This window comes from Balaenoptera acutorostrata, chromosome 1 (assembly GCF_949987535.1).
Source record: "Balaenoptera acutorostrata chromosome 1, mBalAcu1.1, whole genome shotgun sequence".
In the NCBI taxonomy this organism is placed as follows: Eukaryota; Metazoa; Chordata; class Mammalia; order Artiodactyla; family Balaenopteridae; genus Balaenoptera; species Balaenoptera acutorostrata.
This window is the reverse complement of record NC_080064.1, coordinates 196769267-196788261: the sequence shown is the minus strand read 5'-3', so window position 1 is coordinate 196788261 and position 18995 is coordinate 196769267. Positions and strand designations below refer to the sequence as shown.

Sequence of the window (18995 nt, the reverse complement as noted above, 5' to 3'; positions counted from 1 at the left end):
ACCTGTGTGTGCACTGCGCATGCGCGTGTGTGCATCCGAGCGTGTGTGCTGTGTGCGTGTGCAGGGCAGGGAGGGGTGTCCAGGGAAGGAAGGCGGCGGTCCTGCCCCTGCCCTGCAGCCTGCCCAGCCGAGGGGCGGGGCCCCACCCTGGCTGCCGGGCTGAGCAGCGTGTCACATGCTCGACTGTTTCAGAAACTCTCAGGGACTAAATCTGGGTGGCCGGGAAGGGGCATCAGTGTACCCCAGCTGCGCCCAGGTGACTCAGAGTGAAAGCGCCTCAGGGCTGCGACCTCACTGCCGGCCTGGGGGTCGGGGCGGGGGGGGGTGTGTGTCGGGGGCGGAGGGTGGCTTTCAAGGAAAGGGAGACGCCATCCCCTCCACGGCCGGGGCGCACACAAGGCGGCAGGAACCTGACAGATGGGCGGCAGGGAGGTCCCTCGGCAGGACCAGGACCCCAGAACGTGTTCGGAAAGGAAGTCACAGCTCTTGGTAGCGATTACTCAGCCCACGCAGGTTGCTCACTAGGACCTGCCATTACTTTCCAGTGATTTCACTGAAAGCTGGGGTGGGAAAGTGGGTGCACATTTCTAGTCATTTCAGTAGGAACTGGAGCAGGGTGGGGGGGGGCGACTCTCTTGGTGCTGTGACCCTGCCCTTCCCACCCCATCCTGCCCTTGACCCTGCCCTTCCCACCCCATCCTGCCCGACCCTGCGCTTCCCACACCGTCCTGCCCTTGACCCTGCCTTTCCCACCCCATCCTGCCCTTGACCTTGACCTTCCCACACCGTCCTGCCCTTGACCCTGCCCTTCCCATCCGACCCTGCCCTTGGCCCTGCCCTCCCCACCCCATCCTGCCCTTGACTCTGCCCTTCCCATCTGACCCTGCCCTTCCCACCCCATCCTGCCCGACCCTGCCCTTCCCACCCCATCCTGCCCGACCCTGCCCTTCCCACCCCATCCTGCCCCTGCCCCTGCCCTTCCCACCCCATCCTGCCCTTGACCCTGCCCTTCCCACCCCATCCTGCCCTTGACCCTGCCCTTCCCACCCCATCCTGCCCCTGCCCCTGCCCTTCCCATCCCATCCTGCCCTTGACCCTGCCCTTCCCACCCCATCCTGCCCCTGCCCCTGCCCTTCCCATCCCATCCTGCCCTTGACCCTGCCCTTCCCATCTGACCCTGCCCTTCCCACCCGATCCTGCTCGACCCTGCCCTTCCCACCCCATCCTGCCCTTGACCCTGCCCTTCCCATCTGACCCTGCCCTTCCCACCCCATCCTGCCCGACCCTGCCCTTCCCACCCCATCCTGCCCCTCCTACCACGGGGTGGATGCCCCACCTGGCAGGTAACAAAAAACAAGAAGAAAATGACGCGGTGCTTCCTTGAGAACCGCTCTCACGTTACTGGAGAGGATGAATTCTGCCACACGAATCAGCATGACTCGAGGCAGGCCGTGGCATCCTGTCCCCGGTGCGGGCAGCGGGGCGGCCTCGCAGAGGAGAGAACTGCGTTGGGGGCAACGTGATAAGCGGGGTGATGTCCTGAGTGGCCCCAGCGCCGAGGAGTCACAGTCACCCCAGCACCGTCCTCCCCGCAGCTCGACAGACACAAGAGGGGCCGTTAAGATAAGCCCAAGACCGTCCTTACAGTTTGACCTTTTCTAAGACTACCTTGATGACTTACCTCGGAATGTCAGACTGTCTTATTTTCGCGGTGTCTACTGGGGATCTCCCTGCGGGTTGCCGTGACGGTGGCCGGGCCGGCTGGGGAGGGCTCCCGAGGCGAGGTCTGGGCCCAGGCAAGGCGGCCCCGGGGTCGTGGGGGGAGACACTCGAGATGCATCGGGACCCGAGGCTCACCTGCGAGAGCCGCCCGACGCGAGACGGGGGGCGGAGGGAGGTGAGGCTGGGACACGTGACGGGGGTCCGGGCCTGGGTGTCTTCCAGGCTGCACGGGGGAAGGAGGAAAGGATGCTCTTGAAGGTTTCGGCCTTGGTGGCTGGAGGCTGCCAGGAGGGAGCTGGTCCCACTGGGAGGTTGCTGTTCGGTTCCTGAGCAGGTTGGGCTGGAGGTGGCCGTGAACTTCCAGGGAACAGGTCAGACGCATGGTGGCAGCGGGCGGGGCGCGGGGGGCCGGGACCCTGAGGGGCTGGAGGCCCCAAAGGAGCGCAGGGGGTGAGCAGGGCCTGGGGTGGGCGTCGGGGAGAGCGGAGCTCTGAGACAGGCCCATAACTCGCGGGGGGAAGATGGGGGCCCAGAGAGAAGGTCAGAAGGTCACCGTCATGATGACCCGGCAGTTTGGAATTTCGAGCTGCCCCCGGGTCCCAGGGAATGGTGTGTGAACCGGAGGGGTCAGAGCAGGAAAGCCAACGCGGGGTTCTTATTTTGAGGGCAGAAATATCTTTAGTAGGAAAGCAGGGGTGGCCCAGCAGAGACCAGACTAAGTCTGGGTCTGATTTTGAATTCTGGGCCTCCACTGACTCATCTGGCGAATACCGACTCAGCACTGTTACGTTTACACACGGATCGCAGGGTCAGGGACGCGAGCACAGACTTCCAGTGTCCGCAGACACAGCTGTGCGCTCCCCCAGGACCCCGCGCTCCGCCGCCTTCACACCCTGTGGCACGTGGGACGGGCAACACAGTGGCTGCTTCGGGCCCCAAGTCAAGAGGGTGCAGTTCACAAGCCGCCACCTTGCTGAAGTGCTGTGGTCGTAAAGTAGGCCCTTAACGGCGACTCAAAATTCAGGTCTGAGACCACGTTGCACGTGCGTCCTACCAGCTGATACTGTAGGACCGTCTTATGTTCCTTACAAGACCGGCTTTCATGAGACTGAACTTGCTGCCCGTTAAGGAGAAAAGGACTCACTTGCCCCCATCACAGCAGAGACTCTACCAGCTGTTTTCGAGGTCTGAGTGCATCTGCCTGAAGGCAGTCGAGTTCCCTGACGGAAGGGACCCTACCATGGTGGCCCTCGCATCCGACGACTCTTTCCTCGATACGTGGAGTCACCCTGTTGGCAGGCTTCGTCCATCTCCAGTACACTCGCAATCTCTCCGTTCGCCCATCCTTGTGAATCTAGGTATCCAAGGCCACGGGGACACACCAGCCTGGTTTTAGCTGCTGCTGCCGTGGGGCTGCTGGTTAGAGAACCGGGCACCAGAGGGAAGCCCACCTCAGCCCCACGTGCCGTTTCCCACCGCTGGTGAACGCGGACCGCCTTTTGCAACCGTCAGACTCCACGTCTTTTCATGCCACAGCACCTGCGGCGGCGGGAAACGCTGCCCCGTGCGGCCCGGGCGGGGAGGGGATCTGAAACCCGCAGGCTGACACGCCGGCTGGGACGCCGCCACTTCTTAGCTTTGTGTCCGTGACAGAGTCACTAACCTTCCAAGGCCTTGTCACCCTCGTCTGTAAAATGGAGGTGACAATGCTCGCGTCTCCAGAGAGAGCAAATCAAAGAAACTTTTAAGTCCCCAGGCGATGTGACGGTTTCCGTTTGGTCGGGGCTGAGAGCCACGTTTCCTTTCTCACATGGACGTGCACACCCCAAAGAACGAACCACTGCAGCCGAGTGTGACTGTCAACGACACACGCCATCCTGTGTGTCTTCAGCCTGCGATGCTTCGCACCCCAGCAGGTGCTCCTGACGGAAGGTGAGGACTCAACCACCTCAAGTCACAGACTGGGGCGAAGCAGAATAAAATACATCAGGAGCTGAGGTTCCACGGCGGCTTTGCTTAATGTGGTAAAAAAAAAAAACAAAAAACCCTTAGTGGGCCTTAAAATATTTTTTTGTTAACTCAATTGCTTTTGCCCTCTTCAATGGAAAGTAAAAAAATCCTTTTTTTTTCTTTCTTTCCGACGTAAATAGGAACTCACTCTCGTCGGAGCATGTGGAAGGGAACCCGGAGGTGCGGAGAGCCGGCCACCAGACGAGGTTCTAGAGCCGCGATGTGAAGAACAGCTGACGTACCCCCGAGTGACACAAACAGTTAACTTCTCACTTGTCTCTCTGAAAAGCAAAACTGCCATTTTAAGGAGATGCAGGTCTACTTTTTAAGCACCCGTAACTTCCGAGGGAGGGCAGAATTCCAAACTCACGCCCGATTCCTAGGTCAGAGCCTCCCAGCTGTGTTCCCTTTGCTGTTACCTCTCCGTGTGGACAGGTTACGAAACAAAGGCGCCTGTTCCCATCCACCAGGCTACCTTCCTCTGCCCTAAGTAAGGACTCCCAGTGAGCCAGGCCAGGGGGCACACGCCCGGGCACCAGGGTTTGCGCACGCTTCTCTGGTGTCGCCTGAGTCTCACGGTTAAATACTTTCAGTTTTGAAAATGCAAGTGCAACTCTGAGCTGAGGCCTGAGTGTCCTGTCAAAGGACCGAAGGTGGAGAACACACTCGGGCTTGGCACCTGCAGACGTTTCTTCAGGTGTGGAATTGTGTAGGAAGGATTTCTGTTGTTGTTCAACAGGTGTTAGATTTTTCTTTTTCTTTTTTTTAAACTGCTCTGGTCTGAATGAGGAGAATCGGCAAAATCAAAGTGAAACTTATAGAATAATGGCCAAGACCTGGCTTCCCACTGCTGCCAGAGACGGCGGGGTAGGGGGTGTGGAGGTTGCCTCGGCAGCCGTTCAATTCCAAAGGTACAGAGGGTTAGTTCTGACGCAATTTAATTACTAACTCACCAGAAGAAAGTGAAGCAATACGGACAAAATTAGTGTAGGATGAGCACAAACATTTACACACCACCACACAGACCGTCTGAGCCGAGCACAGAAGGCAACAGACTTTCAGCATTGCCTAAGTCAGGGTTCAAACAATATCTAGTATTAGTTACCTCTCGTGAATATCTAAACTGTTCGATTTAAACAGAGGTTAAGAGATAGGAAAAACTGTATGATGAGTTTGCCCAAGTTCGAATATTACCAAAAAACCCGTATTTTATTCAAGAAACAGAAAAGGTCCTTTGGTACCATGCTTTTATTCAAATGAAAGGGGAAAAACTACACTGTACCAGGAAGTAGCAAATATGACAGTATTTTACAGCACAGCGTCGTAAAAAAACCTGTAAGCAATCAATGCTCCAGAGCAGACAGTAAGCACACCAGACACTGTACACCGCCCCAAGTGTCCATGAAACCACAACTAAAAAGCCGAACTTGGCTTTAAAAACAGCCAAATAAAAACTGTAACAGTCATCCTAAAGCAAAATGGAAAAGCCGAGAGGAATGAAAAGCTTTCCAAAGCTGTGTCACATGGCAGAATTTGACAGGCCGCACTGGTAACCATTACAAGTTTGTTTGGCAAACTGAATTGAATAATTATCCTAATAATGTGACCCTCCAATGATGAGAAGCACCAATGTGTTTCAATAAGGTTCATGAATATCTCCAGACTTTATGCAATAGCATAATTTTCATTTGTATAATTTTAAAAACATAATTTTAAAAAAATCTGCAGACTTAAATATATCCATATTCTTTCTGCATGAAGAAAGTAAAACAATCATACTGAGAGCAAGGAACTTCTGTGGCAATATTCACATTCTACCTTTAGACATCGTGGACATTGTTGGACACACACGAATTTGAGAATAAAGGGTGGTCCTGTCTGATCTTACATAGTTAGTTCCTCCATTGTCTGGCAGCCAATTAAAAAAAATTTAATGGCCAAGTAATATCACCAAGAAGATTGCTTTGATAAAGGAAATTTAATTGATTGAAAAGAACAAATTTAGTAATGTAGAACGCTTATTAATTCTCCTTTTGACTCTCTATTATTTACCACATTTTGATTAGATTCACTTACTATTTTTTTTTAAACTAGTCAATCTAAACATGTATTTGACAATCAGTTCCTTCTCATTGTGATAGAAACGGTTGTCTGAAAGGTAAAATGTGCAGTCCCCCAGTTTAAATCTCCATATATTATATACACAATATGTATACACTTAAAATATAAGAGTTACATATATCCTGGTCTCTTACATGCAAACAGTAGATCACAAATAATTCTGAGCTACACATATATCTTGCACAGGTACTGGAAAAAAATCTGTGAAATTTTTTTTTACAGTTTTAACAAATATACATAAATATAAGAACATAAATTACAGTAAAATATTGACAGCATTTGAGAAAATGTTGATAACCCAGATGCACTGATGCCTAAAGGCCTTATAATAATAGAAAAGTACAGTTCAGGGACATCTCATTCCTACTCTTTTTAAAAAATAAGTAAATACATCATATGAGATATTAGTTATTTCTCTAAACAACTCAATTAGAGAAATGTATATATTTTAGTCTCTACTTCCCGTGAAAGAAAACAGACTACACATCTCATATATGCTACAATACTGTTGTCTTTCCCTCTAAGCTTACACAGTTGTCACAACACTGAAACATAACAGGGTCACAGAATCATTCAAGTCTTTTCCTGAGAATGAAGTTTTTCCCCAACTAACCCTCTGGTATACACCGTTAAAGGAACAAAGACCACATAGAGAAGATTTCAAGTGTGTACTTAATCTAAGCTGAACCACTTGAAAAGGATAAAGAAGAAGAAAAACTCAACATAAGCAAAAGAATGTGAAGCTATTTTAAAATTAAAATGTAGCCCTTTGTACATGTTTAAAAATTCTAAATATAATTTTTTATATCAGTTATAAATATAATGTAAAGACCTCTTGAGAACTCATGGCAGGAAGTCTTACATCCTCAGATTCCGAGACTATTCTCCAAGTGTCCTTCACTTCCGCCAGCTTATAAAGTGACATACTTTAAAAGAGATAGAAAGCCTTTTTGTTAAAAGAACAATCCAAATTATTCTGAGTTGGCCAGAAGTGGTGTAAAAACAGCACTGATTTAATCAGCAACTTCTTATAACATCTTCTTGGTTAAGCTCATGGGGTTTAAGTGAACCTATAGCAGCTCTTCACAACTTCTCCTCTTATTTAATAGAGAAACATTAATACTCGAGTGAATAATAAATATGGAATTGTAAATACTTAGCAGAATAATTCTTGCAAATGCTCTAACACCATTAAAACATGAGGGTTACTGTAAAACAAACACTAGTGTTTCTCTCAGCATCGTAAGAACGACGCCAGTTACCTCTGAAGGCCTATTTCCTACTCGCGTGATCTCCACATGAAACAAAATACAAAGGTATCTTGGAACAAACCCCCAGGAGAGAAAAACAGCAAAATAAACCATCTGAAGACAGGCATGTACATTAAAAAGTTTTTTTAAAAAAGCAACAAACAAAACACACAATTCGTTATCTTAGCTGTATTTCAACTAGTGTCCATGAGAACTCAGTGCTTCGATGTATCGAATACCAAGCAGGCGAACCCCCACCGGTGAGCCGGACAGCGTGTCACCACCTGGCCTATCACCCAGGTGAGTCTCCTGCACTCCAAACACTGTGGTCTACATTCCAGTTGTCATGACAACAGAGCTGGATGTCCAGTTTCAATTAATAAGTCTGTTGGCAATTAGAAAGGTTTTCTATAGGCAGGAAAGATGAAGTGCAAATTTAGCATGAATGTTCTGAAGCAAATATTTCCCGGTTCCTATGCTTTAGTGGGTAAAAGTTTCTTGGGCGTCACGGGTCTCTTGGTCTGCCATAAATGGCTGTGAATGGTAATTGCATCCACACTGGCAGATAAAGTTTTAGCGGGGATGTGGCTGAACTGTTTCCTGTCAGAATTGTATTTGTAAAGGCCCTCGATCATCTTTTTAGTGATAGATTTAGGGCCTATCCCCGTCAGCTTACTAATCTCTTCAGTCTCTGGGCAGTAAGTGTACAAAGACCTGAACTGGCAGCCTGAATCCCGGAACAAGATTAGGAAGTTGTTGGCATCTGACTTCTCCATTTCCTTTAGGATAAGAAACAAAAATAAAAGCCCTTAAACATTTTGCTGAATATAATTTATATAACCGTGTTACATTTCTTGGCCAGTTTTATGACATGTAATTTAAAATATAAATTCTTAGTAGCCAAAATGAGGCATGCGGTACACGTCCAGCACACGGGGATTGAGATGTGTGCAGAGACCTTACCGCTGAGGTCCTGTTGGCTGTGCCGGAATTGTAATCCTGGAGGGACTTAAAGGGCTGCAGGATCTGCTAACTCTCGGTCTCAGTCAGACTGTCTCTACCACTAACAATCAAGCACTGGTGATCTCCTTCGCAACAGAGCTTCATTTTAAAACAGGCAGATCATGTTATCTACATTTATGAAACGTGAATGAGTGACTCTGGGCAAGAAAATAATTTATAATTTTATATGATCATCTTAAGTCTATGCCTAGTCTTTAATAAAATCTGAGGTCTTCCAGAATCCCGTTTGAAAGTAAACTCAGTCTAACAATGAGAACATAGTTACAGATCTTTCATATGCTGTTGAAATTCTAGGAGTCCCCTGAAGAGTATTTCCTCCTGAATTGAAAGAGAAGACTCTGACAGTTTTACAATGTTGCCAAATCTAATTTTCATGCAAACATGCTTACCTCCAGTATTTTTTTCTTCTGACCTTCATTTACTTTTCCAGCCAAACAGCAATGAGCTAAAGCATTTTGTATTATGTGCTTATTGGATTTTGCACTGGGTTCTTTGAAGAGCTTTGGTCCTATGGCAGAATTTAATAACAGTAATAAAACAAAAACAGCATTCCTAGGTCAGAAATACGACTGTGTTTAAATGATGCGACCATCCCTACACTGATTAAACTCTGTAACAGAAAACCACATTCTGTGCCTGAGGGCCTCTGGCTGCTCGGCAGCGGTCAGAGCACTGTTGCATCCGCAGGGACACCCCTGGGGGCCTTTGCTGGCCTCCCCAGGCGGCTCTCAGGCCTTGCTGTGATCGTCACACTGCCTGTTTCACCTCTTTCTCGGGTTTGGTAAGGTTATTGGTGAGCTTAACGCAGAATGGGACCGCGAGTAATTTTAGCTTTTAAAAGACAAGAAAAAGCTTCATCTTTTTCTTCTTCCATACCTCTGGGGTTTTTTTTAGCATTTGTTTTTCACAACGGAGTCTGTAAAGCACAGAAGCCCTTTTTGCCACTTCGCTAGGACATTCGCGCTTGTGAAGGGCCGTGTGTTGCCAGGCTCCTTCCCCCTCACACTAACTCAGCTCTGCCCCGAAAGGCCCTCGGTAGTGCCGAGAAACTGGTTCTTTGGGAAAGAAAAAACATGAGGCCTGAGTTTTACCTACTTCTAGAGTAAACTACTCCTACCATGGCTGACTCAGGGCCAGCGATTGTTCTGCAGCCGCGTAATTCCTGGAATTTTAACAGTCAGTCCGTGAGCTGGTCTGAGCCGGTCAGGTGCACGCCGCAGCCCTGCAGCTCTGGGCTCTCAGCGGTGCCGCAACACGGCCGTTACGCTGGCCTTAAAGGCTGACACGCTGCTGAAGGAGGTTGTCTTAGAAACCACAGAACAGGGAGGAAAAGCTCACGCCAAGTCAGCAAGCTCTGCCTCCTTGGGCCTTTGGGGGCCACTTCCAGGCCACACGGACACAGGCGGGACGCAGGCGGTCTCCGCGGCCTCTGCTCCTCCCCACCGTCTTCTCCTGTCCTCCCACCTACCTCTCCACGGCGCTCACATTTCCTCTCCTGCTTCTTTTCCTTAGTTCTTACCTACTTTCCATTCTATGTGGTTTTCCTTCAATAACACCTCTGCAAACAGAGGCTGGAGGAGGGTCTGATGGGGACGTGCAAGGCCGAGTGCCCTCCTAGACCCAATGCATTCCCATGTCTTTTAGAGCCTCTCAACACTTTTTCAAGATGCACTGTTCCAGATACTGAAATCCCAGCGTTAGAGGAGGGGCTCGGTGGACTCTAGCTGTTCCCAATACTCAGGACCGATGCACTGCTGAGGGACCCTCTCTAAAACCTCTTCAAACCCAAACTGCAACACAGAAACGGCCTGCATTTTTAAGGGAGAAGCAGAGGAATGAGGTGTAAGTGGTACTACTACTTTTTAGAAACTTACCTGAATTCTTCTGGGACAAACCATATCACTGAAACCGACTTACCTGAAAGTGACCACCTGCGTTCACTGTTTCGCATCAGTCTTCCGTGTTTAGACCGAGAGGCAAGTCAGTGAACCTTTCCTAGCACAGCCTGCAGCTAGTCTCAGCCCCGTGTTAAACTGTTTCCCTAAGAATGCACAGGCACTGACCTGTGTACTCTGTTCCAGAAGCCACAGAAGAAGTGGTCGAAGCGTTCTCCCAGTCCTTTTCGCCATTTCTACTGCCACACCGGCTTGGAGATAAGAAGCCTTCTACAGACTCTGATCTAAATAATAAATAACATTTTAATGCCTCAGGTAGAGAAAAACATTCGGGGCTCAGAAGGGTATACGTGAGCACCAACCAAACTCAACCTAGAGGCTTAAAAACAAGAAGACGGTGATAACTTTGTCTCGTTCACAGCTATACATCCAAGTCCTGAGAACTCAGCAGGCACTCCATAAGTGTCTGCTGAATGACAGAATGAATGTTTGTCCACATGACAATCGGCAATTAATGCAGTAGGGTGGTAATACAAAGGTCAGAGCTCAGAGCTGGTGACTGTCACTAGAAACGTTTTTTTTTTTTTAGATGGGTATTATAGTATAAAATAATGAAATACTGATTTTTAGCTTCTAAGGTATATATATCCTAGAGAAAGAAAGAGACAGCGTACAAAAGAGATCTTTCCTAAGTCACGAGCAACTTACTTTGGAATTATTCTAATGGGGAAAAAAAACTAGAGGCGGCACTATACAGATGAGGTACTTTCTGTTTTTACCATGATTGTATCACAACAGTAGTAGCAACGACTGATGTACAATTACGGTTAATGTCTTATTGGTGTCATAATTCTAAAATTCTAAAAGATAAAAAACTGAAAGATGAATAGACCTCTTTACATATAAATTTCTTTTAACAGAAACCCAAACTGTCCTAGTGAGCAACACTTATAAACATTTGTGACTACAGTTCATTCACTGGGAAATATAAAATAACGTTTTCTATGAAAACGCTTATGCTGCAACTTACCTCGGGGTCCTCCTGCCTGAATGCACACTCTCGCTGTCGCCTGTGTTCAGTGACGCCAAAGAAAGGCTAGAGACTGAAAAGACATGATAAATTCGTGATCCTGGATAAAAACAAGATTAGAAATTCAAAAGGAACAACTAGAAAAGAGTCTGCTCATTAGACAACACCAGCATATGAAAATGGAGCTCACGTAGTTTCTTTTCCTTTTTAGATGCATAATACGTTTGCATGCATATATGCACAATTTATTCAAAATTAGCAAGGAACTACTTTTGAGAAATAATGAAATAAGTGAGGAATTAAGAGGTACAAACTTCCAGTTAGAAGATAAATGAGTCATGGGGATGAAATGTACAGCGTGGGGAACATAGTCAATAACTGTGTAATATCTTTGTACAGTGACAGGTGGTAACTAGACTAACCCTGGTGATCATTTTGAAACGTATGGAAACATCAAATGAATCACTATGTTGTGTAACAGGAACTAACACAGTGTTGTAGGTCAATTATACTTCAACAAACAAACCAACTCATAGAAAAAGAGATCAGATTTGTGGTTACCAGAGGTGGGGGGAGGGAGGGGGAACTGGAAGAAGGTGGTGGAGAGGTACAACTTCCAGTTATAAGACAAAGAGTCCTGGGGATGTGATGTACAGCAAGACGATTATAGTTTATAATTTGTCTAACACTGCTGTGTGATATACGACACTAAAGCTGCTAAGAGTAAATCCTAGGAGTTCTCATCACAAGGAACAAATACGTTTTTCTTTTCCTTTAATGTTGTATCTATGCGAGATGAGATGATGGATGTTCAGTAAATTTATTGTGATCATCATTTCATGATGTAAGTCAGATCATTATACTGTACATCTTAAACGTATACAGTGCTGTATGCTAATTATATCTCAACAAAACTGGAAGAAAAAAAAAGAAATAATGATAAAATTAATTGCTGTTAGGATTTATTCCAGAAACAATGTGGTAATACGAGATATAACACAGTGATTATAAGAAAAAAAGTTAACCATAAGAAAAATTAACAGAGAAATTAACAAGAAGAATAAAATATATATAGGAATATCTAATTACCAGGTAGAAAATTAATTTATTAATTTCAGCCAATACTGGGTATCAAAAACTTTCACTGACTAGAAAAGGTAGAGTTCTCTTTATTTTTTGAATTGAAGTATAGTTAATTTACAATGTTGTGTTAGTTTCTGGTGTATAGCAAAGTGATTCAGTTATATATTATATATATATATATATATATATATATATATATATATATATATATATATACACACACACACACACACATTCTTTTTCAGATTCTTTTCCATTGTAAGTCTATTACAAGATACTTAATATAGTTCCCTGTGCTGTACAGTAGGTCCTTGTTGGTTCTCTCTTTTATATATAGTAGTGTGTACCTGTTAATCCCAAACTCCTAATTTATCTCACCCCCTCCGCCCCTTTTCCCCTTTGGTAACCATAAGTTTGTTTTCTATGTCTGTGAGCATTAGAGGTCTCTTTAAACAGTCAATGTTATGTTATTTTCCTTCAGTTTTAGAATTACTCTATGAATTCTCTAAAATTTTCCATGGCATTTAGTTTTAATAAAGTAAACATTAAAAAAATAAGAGTATGCATGTTGAATTTAGAAAAAAAAAATATTATCTCAACTCCAGAAATTATAAATTTGGATTTTTGACCATTTATATCTTAAAGGAGGGACTCATGAACTCCTGATCTTATATTCCTGGTTGTACTGACATGTTCTGTACACATTCCAGGCACACAACGCTTATCCTTAAATTTACCAGTACAGAAAGGGCAGTTAATGATCCAGGGAGCTGACGTCTGAGGGCGAGCTCCCTGCCAGGTTAGTGTTTAAGCTGGATGTCCAGCCCCTGCGTTTGCTCTGTTGGCCGTATGCATGCACACATAATACACTCAAGTCACCGGAAGCATCCTCTGCTCATTCTGGTTCTGCACACAGGGAGTGTGCAGTTCAGCCCCGAGCACCCCCAGCCAGCGTGCCTGCCCGGGCTGCTGTGGCTATGAACAGACTCCTCACAATGCACGTGTTACCTGGAGGACCTTTTATGGGTGTTTTGGGGGATTCAATGTGGTCTCTGTGGATAGACTTTGGCCGCTGCTTTTTCTGCTTTGCTCCCTGAGGCCGAGGCTTGATGACCGTGTCCATGTCTTCCATGAGCTTCAGCTGCTTGCGCCTCAGGTACTCCTGCCGGATGAACTCCCGGCGGGCTCGCTCATCTTCCTTCTTCTGACGTTCTTCCTCGGTTTTACGCCTAGGAAACAAGCGGGTACATTTCTTTGTGCACAACACTGTCAGGTGTGCGCTTACGTGAGAAGGAAGAATGATTCAGCCCCTGGGAAAATGGTTCATTTAAAATGTACTTGAGATAATTTAGGTCACTTAAATATACTATTAATAAGTAACTACTTAAAAAATGCATGTGTGTGTGTGGGTGTGTAAAACCCAGGGAAATTACTTTCAATTAATGTTTCTGGAGAACTGTAAGATGCCTCAAACTCAGGATAAAAATATGCAATCAAGTAACACTTTGGGAAAATAACTTCTAAAAAGCACCCCAAATCAGCGTTGTCTCTATATTCTGCAAAGGTCCCTAAACATCGTTAACAAGAGTCAGGGGGACACCACCTCCCACGGACCCTGCGCAGCAGCCCCCACCTGGTCTCCTCTTTCTTGTGCTCCATCTCAGCTTCCAGCTGTTGCTTCCGCAGCTGGGTCTCTTTCTCCCTTCTTAATCGTTTCTCCAACAAAGCTGCCCGTTTCATTGCCATATCATTTTCTGCTTTTTGATCATCCTATGAGTGAATGTCATTGAGAAAGAGGAAACATCTGAGGCACCAATATCCTCATGTTCAATGCTTGTGGCCACATGGAGGGGTCACTCTTAATAACTGAAAATCCAAACTGTCTAGTGAAGCTCACTCCAACCCCACCACAGATGGACATGTTCCAAAATTATGAGGGAAGAAATGAATTAAAGTGGTAATACTTTTATCAAGTAACAAAGGACACAAACTTCTTTGATTACATGTTTTCAAAACTTAGGAAGTTAGCAAAGAACAACATAAAAAGGGAAAAAAAAAGACAAAGTTTTTTTGGGCCCTGATAAATAACTGATAGAGTGGAGAGTTTCCCCACAATTTTTAAAACTGCATTTAAATTGTATTTAAAATACATGCTTAATATAGAAAACTCAAGTAAAAGCATCACAAAAATCAGCTACCCAAAGTTGTATCACATAAATGAAGCTATTGCTGCATGATTTTTTTAAAAAAGTTGAGGTCCTGACAGTTTGCTTGCTGGGTTCTGAACTATGCCGCAGGTTTTTCCTTTGAAGAGAAGATGGGCATACTTATACTCCTAACCCCAGAGCTAGTTCATGACCTGTAGGTGTCCTGAGCCTGCTCCAGCTTCTACCTGAATGCTCAGGGAGCTCGGAAGTCAGGAAAGTAACCAGCTGTAGAAGTGGTTCCCTGTCGTAATGATGCCTTGCTTATTTATTAATTCAACAAGTGTTTCCTGTGTGTCTAATACATTCACAACATAGTGTCAGACATTAGAGATACTAGAATATGAAAAAGACAGGGCACCTTAGGTTAAGGAGCTTCTAGATCCCACGGGGAAGAGGTACAAACAAGGTGCTTTGCACAGAAACCCAGAGAGAGATGAACTCTGAATGGAGAAAGTCAGAAGATACCATTCAAACAGTCAGTCCAAACATTCACACGTCTGTGTCAAACAAACTACACGCACTGCAATTTGCCAGGCACTTTACTATGCTCTGGGGATAAGGAGATGCAGTGTCTCTAGGAGTTCACAGTCTAAGAGAAATCGTAACAGAAGCAAATCACAAGGCAGTTGGAAATTCTGGGTCAGCAGCATTACTATGAGGATGTTTAGGATACAACAGACACAGAGGAGAACATATTCACATCTACCCAAGGAATCATGAAAGGCTGCAGCAAACAGATGAGGCTTGTCTTACAAAACATCCCAAACAGAGTTATGGGGGGAGAGGGTGGACCAACAGGCTTGGATCAGTCTGTGAAAGGCCCCTGAATACATGCTGAGGGGTTTAAGTTTATTCTACAGGCAACTCTAAGAGACTCCGTTGAGTTATGCTACCAAGTAGCAGTGTGACGAATGGGACCATGACCGAGGCAGGGAGCCCCGTGAATGAGCTATGACCACGGTCCAAGGGGGGAGTACTGGGCAGTGAAAACTGAAGTGAGGAAACGAGGGTACAGTTGGACTGTACGTTTTACACCCAAGGATGCCCCTCTGTTCTCCTTTCTCTGCAGGAGCAGAGGTAGCAAGGTCTCTAAAATTAAACACATCTATTACTGTCTACAGTAGCAGCCTATTAAAAAAAATAGTAAGCTTTACACGGTTAAGAGAAAAAAACACAACCCACATTCAAATTTCTAAACATTGAAAAGGGCCGAGAGGGCCATCTCTCTATGACCAACTTGAAAGTAAGTTACCAGGTTCCAATATTTAATGATCCTAAGTAAAACTAGCGATTGTAACCACTTTAAGTATTCGCGGGTTTTGACCCCAATAGGACTGCTGTACGTTTCATTTAAAGCCCGAAATTATAAACTGTTGCCACTCAGTGCTGTCTTTCTATCTATATTCCACATTGTGGAGCTATTCAGGATCACAAACTATCTACTTTAGTCCCTTAACTAAAAAAAGAAACATGAGTAGCACACATATACATGTTTCTGATTATAAAAAACCATATTATTCCCTATAGGGAATTTGGGAAAATATAAAGATGAAAAAAAGGATGACAGGAGAAACATTTTAAAATAATATTAGGCTTTTCTGGTTCTAATATCTATGATAAATTTCAAGATCTTACCATCACGAGGTGATACTGTTCAGTATTTGTGTTAGTTGGCTATAGTATTGTTTAAACATATGTCATAACCAACACCGATCCTGAGATTAGGGGTCATATGCTACACCTTCGCCAATGCTTCTAGAGAAGCTATTTCAATGACAACTGCTCAAATTATATACTTTTAAATGTTTCACCTTGCAAGAGTCCATCTGGTCAGTTTTCAAAAGTTTTTTAAAAAACAATACATATAAGGTTAGATGGTCAATATTAAGAAAATAAACTAAAACAGACTTACATGCAATGCCAAGTTACGAGCTTTTTACAAAGTGGCCACTGAACATCTTTTGGAAGAGTGTGAATCACTTGGTTTTCAAAAGGCTTTGGTGAAAGTGAAAGAGAGTCAGAGGGGACAAAAACAGCACGTCTAAACATGTACCACGATGTGATGAAAGGAAGACTGTTCTAGAAACCAATGTGCCCGAACAGAACTGCAGTCCACAAGGGGCAGGCCAGAATACATTTTAGGATTAATGGCAGACCTGTAACGAGAAGGGCTGCTGCTAAAGAAGCAAGCGCGCCGACTGAAAACACCCACCAGTGAAGAGGCCTTAGGACCACGTGGGCTAGGTTTACCTTAAAGAAGAATCCACAGCATACTTTCTGGTCGTCATCAGCTTGTTCTTTATCACTTTCTCCGTCATATTTTTCAACAGATACATCAGCCTTTTCAGGGGCTTTCAAATCTGAGAGGGAGACTTCAATCAGATTAGCACTTTTAGGCGGAGCAGGTGGGAAGGCAGGTCTGGAAGGAGGTTCTGCAGGGTGATTCACGCAGTCCTCGCTCAGGGTGGGCCCCGCCGTCTCCGTGGCGGGCTGCGCCGGGCCCTCGGGAGCCGCAGAGGGCAGGGCCCGTGCCTCCTCGTCCTCCGGGATGTGTCCACGCTGCTCCCGAGGGCCCGTGGACCCCTCTCCCTCCTCCTCCTCCTCCTCCTCCGCTCCCTCCTTGCGTCTGGACTCCTTGGCTTCCGGCTCTCCGCCGCCCCCCAAGCACACAAAGGACCTGGTCTGAATGGGGACCTGACTCGGGGAGAACCTCCTGAGCCGAGGGAGGCTGTCCACAGACCGAGGGGGCGTCAGCGTTCGGTGCAAGGGCGTGAGTTTTAATTCGTTAGGCCTGGGAGTCCTCTGAGTTTTGACGGAGAAGGAGGCGCTCTTCCGGGCAGCGGGCTGCGGAGACGGGTGCGCGGGGCGGGGGGCGTCGGCCGGCGGCCGGTGGGGCTTCCCTGCGCGGGCCGGCCGGTGCGGAGAGGGCGGGGGCGGGGAGATGACCCAGGCCTGCTGCTCGCGCATGTGCATCAGCAGCTCCTGCTGCAGCGCCAGGCGCTGCATCTCCCGCTGCAGGACGAGCAGGGAGGCGTTGAGCCTCTCGATGGAGCGCGTGTGCTCCAGCAGCTCGCCGTCCTGCGGCGGCTCCTCCGCGGGGCCGGCCGGGCTCCACGGCCCCTCGGGGTCGCCGGGCGCGCTCGGGGACGGCGGCCACCTGCCCACGGGGCTCTCCGCGCCCTCCTTGGGGTCCGCCGGGGACCCGCTCCTCGGCCCGTTCGCCTTCTGCGGCTCCTTCTCCGGCGGCCGCTCCGCGTACACTTTCCCGTCTTCCGCGCCGGCCGCCTCCTCCCGGGGCGGGGAGGTGCCGTCCCCTTTCCTTTTCACCACGGTGAGAAAGGCCGTCCGCCCCATCTTCTGCCTCTGCTGGGTGAACGCGGCCTCCATCTTCTTCTTCTGGGCCTCGATGGCCCGCCGTTTCTCCTCCAGCTTCATCCTGAGATGCACCACCTCGGAGGCCAGCAGCTGCGTGGTGTCCCGGCCGTGCGGAAGGCCCGTGTCCTCTGGGGTCTGGGCCCAGGCCACCACGTGAGGGATGTTGAGCTCCGAGCCCTCCGGCGTGGTCTTCTGAGAACTGCTGCCGCTGCTTTTTCCGTCGGTGTGATTCAGCTTCCTGAATTTCTGTTCGGCAAAGCTGGTCATCTTCACGCCGGAACTGGAGGAGGCGCTGCTACCGGGCTGGGACCTGGTGCTGACGGTGCTGGGACAGGGACTCGGGGCCTCTCTGGCGTTGTAGTCCGGGAGGAATTTGGACGCGTCGTCCACGTCAGAGTCCAGACTCACGGTGTAGTCTCTCAGGGAAGAGTCTTCATCCATAGTTTCCGGAATGTCTTCTGAAGGGACGTGGATCCCCGTGTCCACCTCCGTGTTGTCAGTGACGGGGCTCGAGGCACCTTTCGTGTCCGCCACGCTCTCGGGGCTGGACTGGCTGCGCGGGACGCTGGAGTGCAGGACGCCCACCTCCTGGCTGTGGAGGAAGAAGCCGTTCGCGAGCTGGTCCGGCCGAGGGGTGTGGGCAGGCTTCTCAGTGTCGTGGATTATCTGTAACGCTTCTTCGATGCTGGGAGTCCCGACCTGACTGCCAAACTCATCGAGAAACACTCTGTTCTGCAGAGCTCCATTCGGAAGCCTGTGATGCGTGTTCTGCTTAGAATCTAGTTCGTCTGTGTTTAGGGGCACGTAGGCCATCAGGTCGCCGTGAGAGCCCACGTGAAGTTCCTCTTCGATGCTTCCTGCCCCCTCCTCCCCATTTACTGGCTTGAAGGACAAATTTTTCCTAATGTTCTTGGATACACGACTGTTGTTCAGAGTAAGTCCTTCATTACTAATAGAACGAGTGATTCCTTGGTTTGGAGTGGATCTCTGTATACTACTTTCTTTATCAAAAGAAATATCAAATGAAACGCCATGCACTGATGATCTAAAAAAAAATTAAAGAGAAAATCTTTAAATAATCCCAGAAAGGAAACAATCTGATATCACTGAACAACAACAGTTATTTGAAATTATGCTTCCTTTCTTTCCCATTTCTCATAATCACATTGTCCTCAAGGCGAGGGTAAGGCTATCGGGCCACCCGTCACGTTTGGCCCCTTTGGTCAGTCTATCATCGGACCACGTTGCCCTTTTCAAATGCAGGTACTAATTAAATTGC

The 18995-nt window shown here is 47.3% G+C and overlaps 1 protein-coding gene across 2 annotated transcripts in view; it reads right to left on the bottom strand.

The window, feature by feature from the left end:
• Positions 1-4971: 4971 nt before the first annotated feature.
• The window catches only part of CAMSAP2 (calmodulin regulated spectrin associated protein family member 2), a 105410-nt gene continuing 91386 nt past the window's right edge, over positions 4972-18995 (bottom strand). For both annotated transcript variants that reach the window (XM_057543978.1, XM_057543981.1), the window contains 7 exons: positions 16592-18761; positions 13768-13904; positions 13143-13363; positions 11052-11124; positions 10190-10305; positions 8516-8634; positions 4972-7882 (listed from right to left, as the gene is read on the bottom strand). In XM_057543978.1, the coding sequence (XP_057399961.1) occupies positions 7577-7882; positions 8516-8634; positions 10190-10305; positions 11052-11124; positions 13143-13363; positions 13768-13904; positions 16592-18761 (3142 nt within the window). In that variant the 3' untranslated portion in view covers positions 4972-7576. The remainder of the gene's footprint in view (positions 7883-8515; positions 8635-10189; positions 10306-11051; positions 11125-13142; positions 13364-13767; positions 13905-16591; positions 18762-18995) is intronic.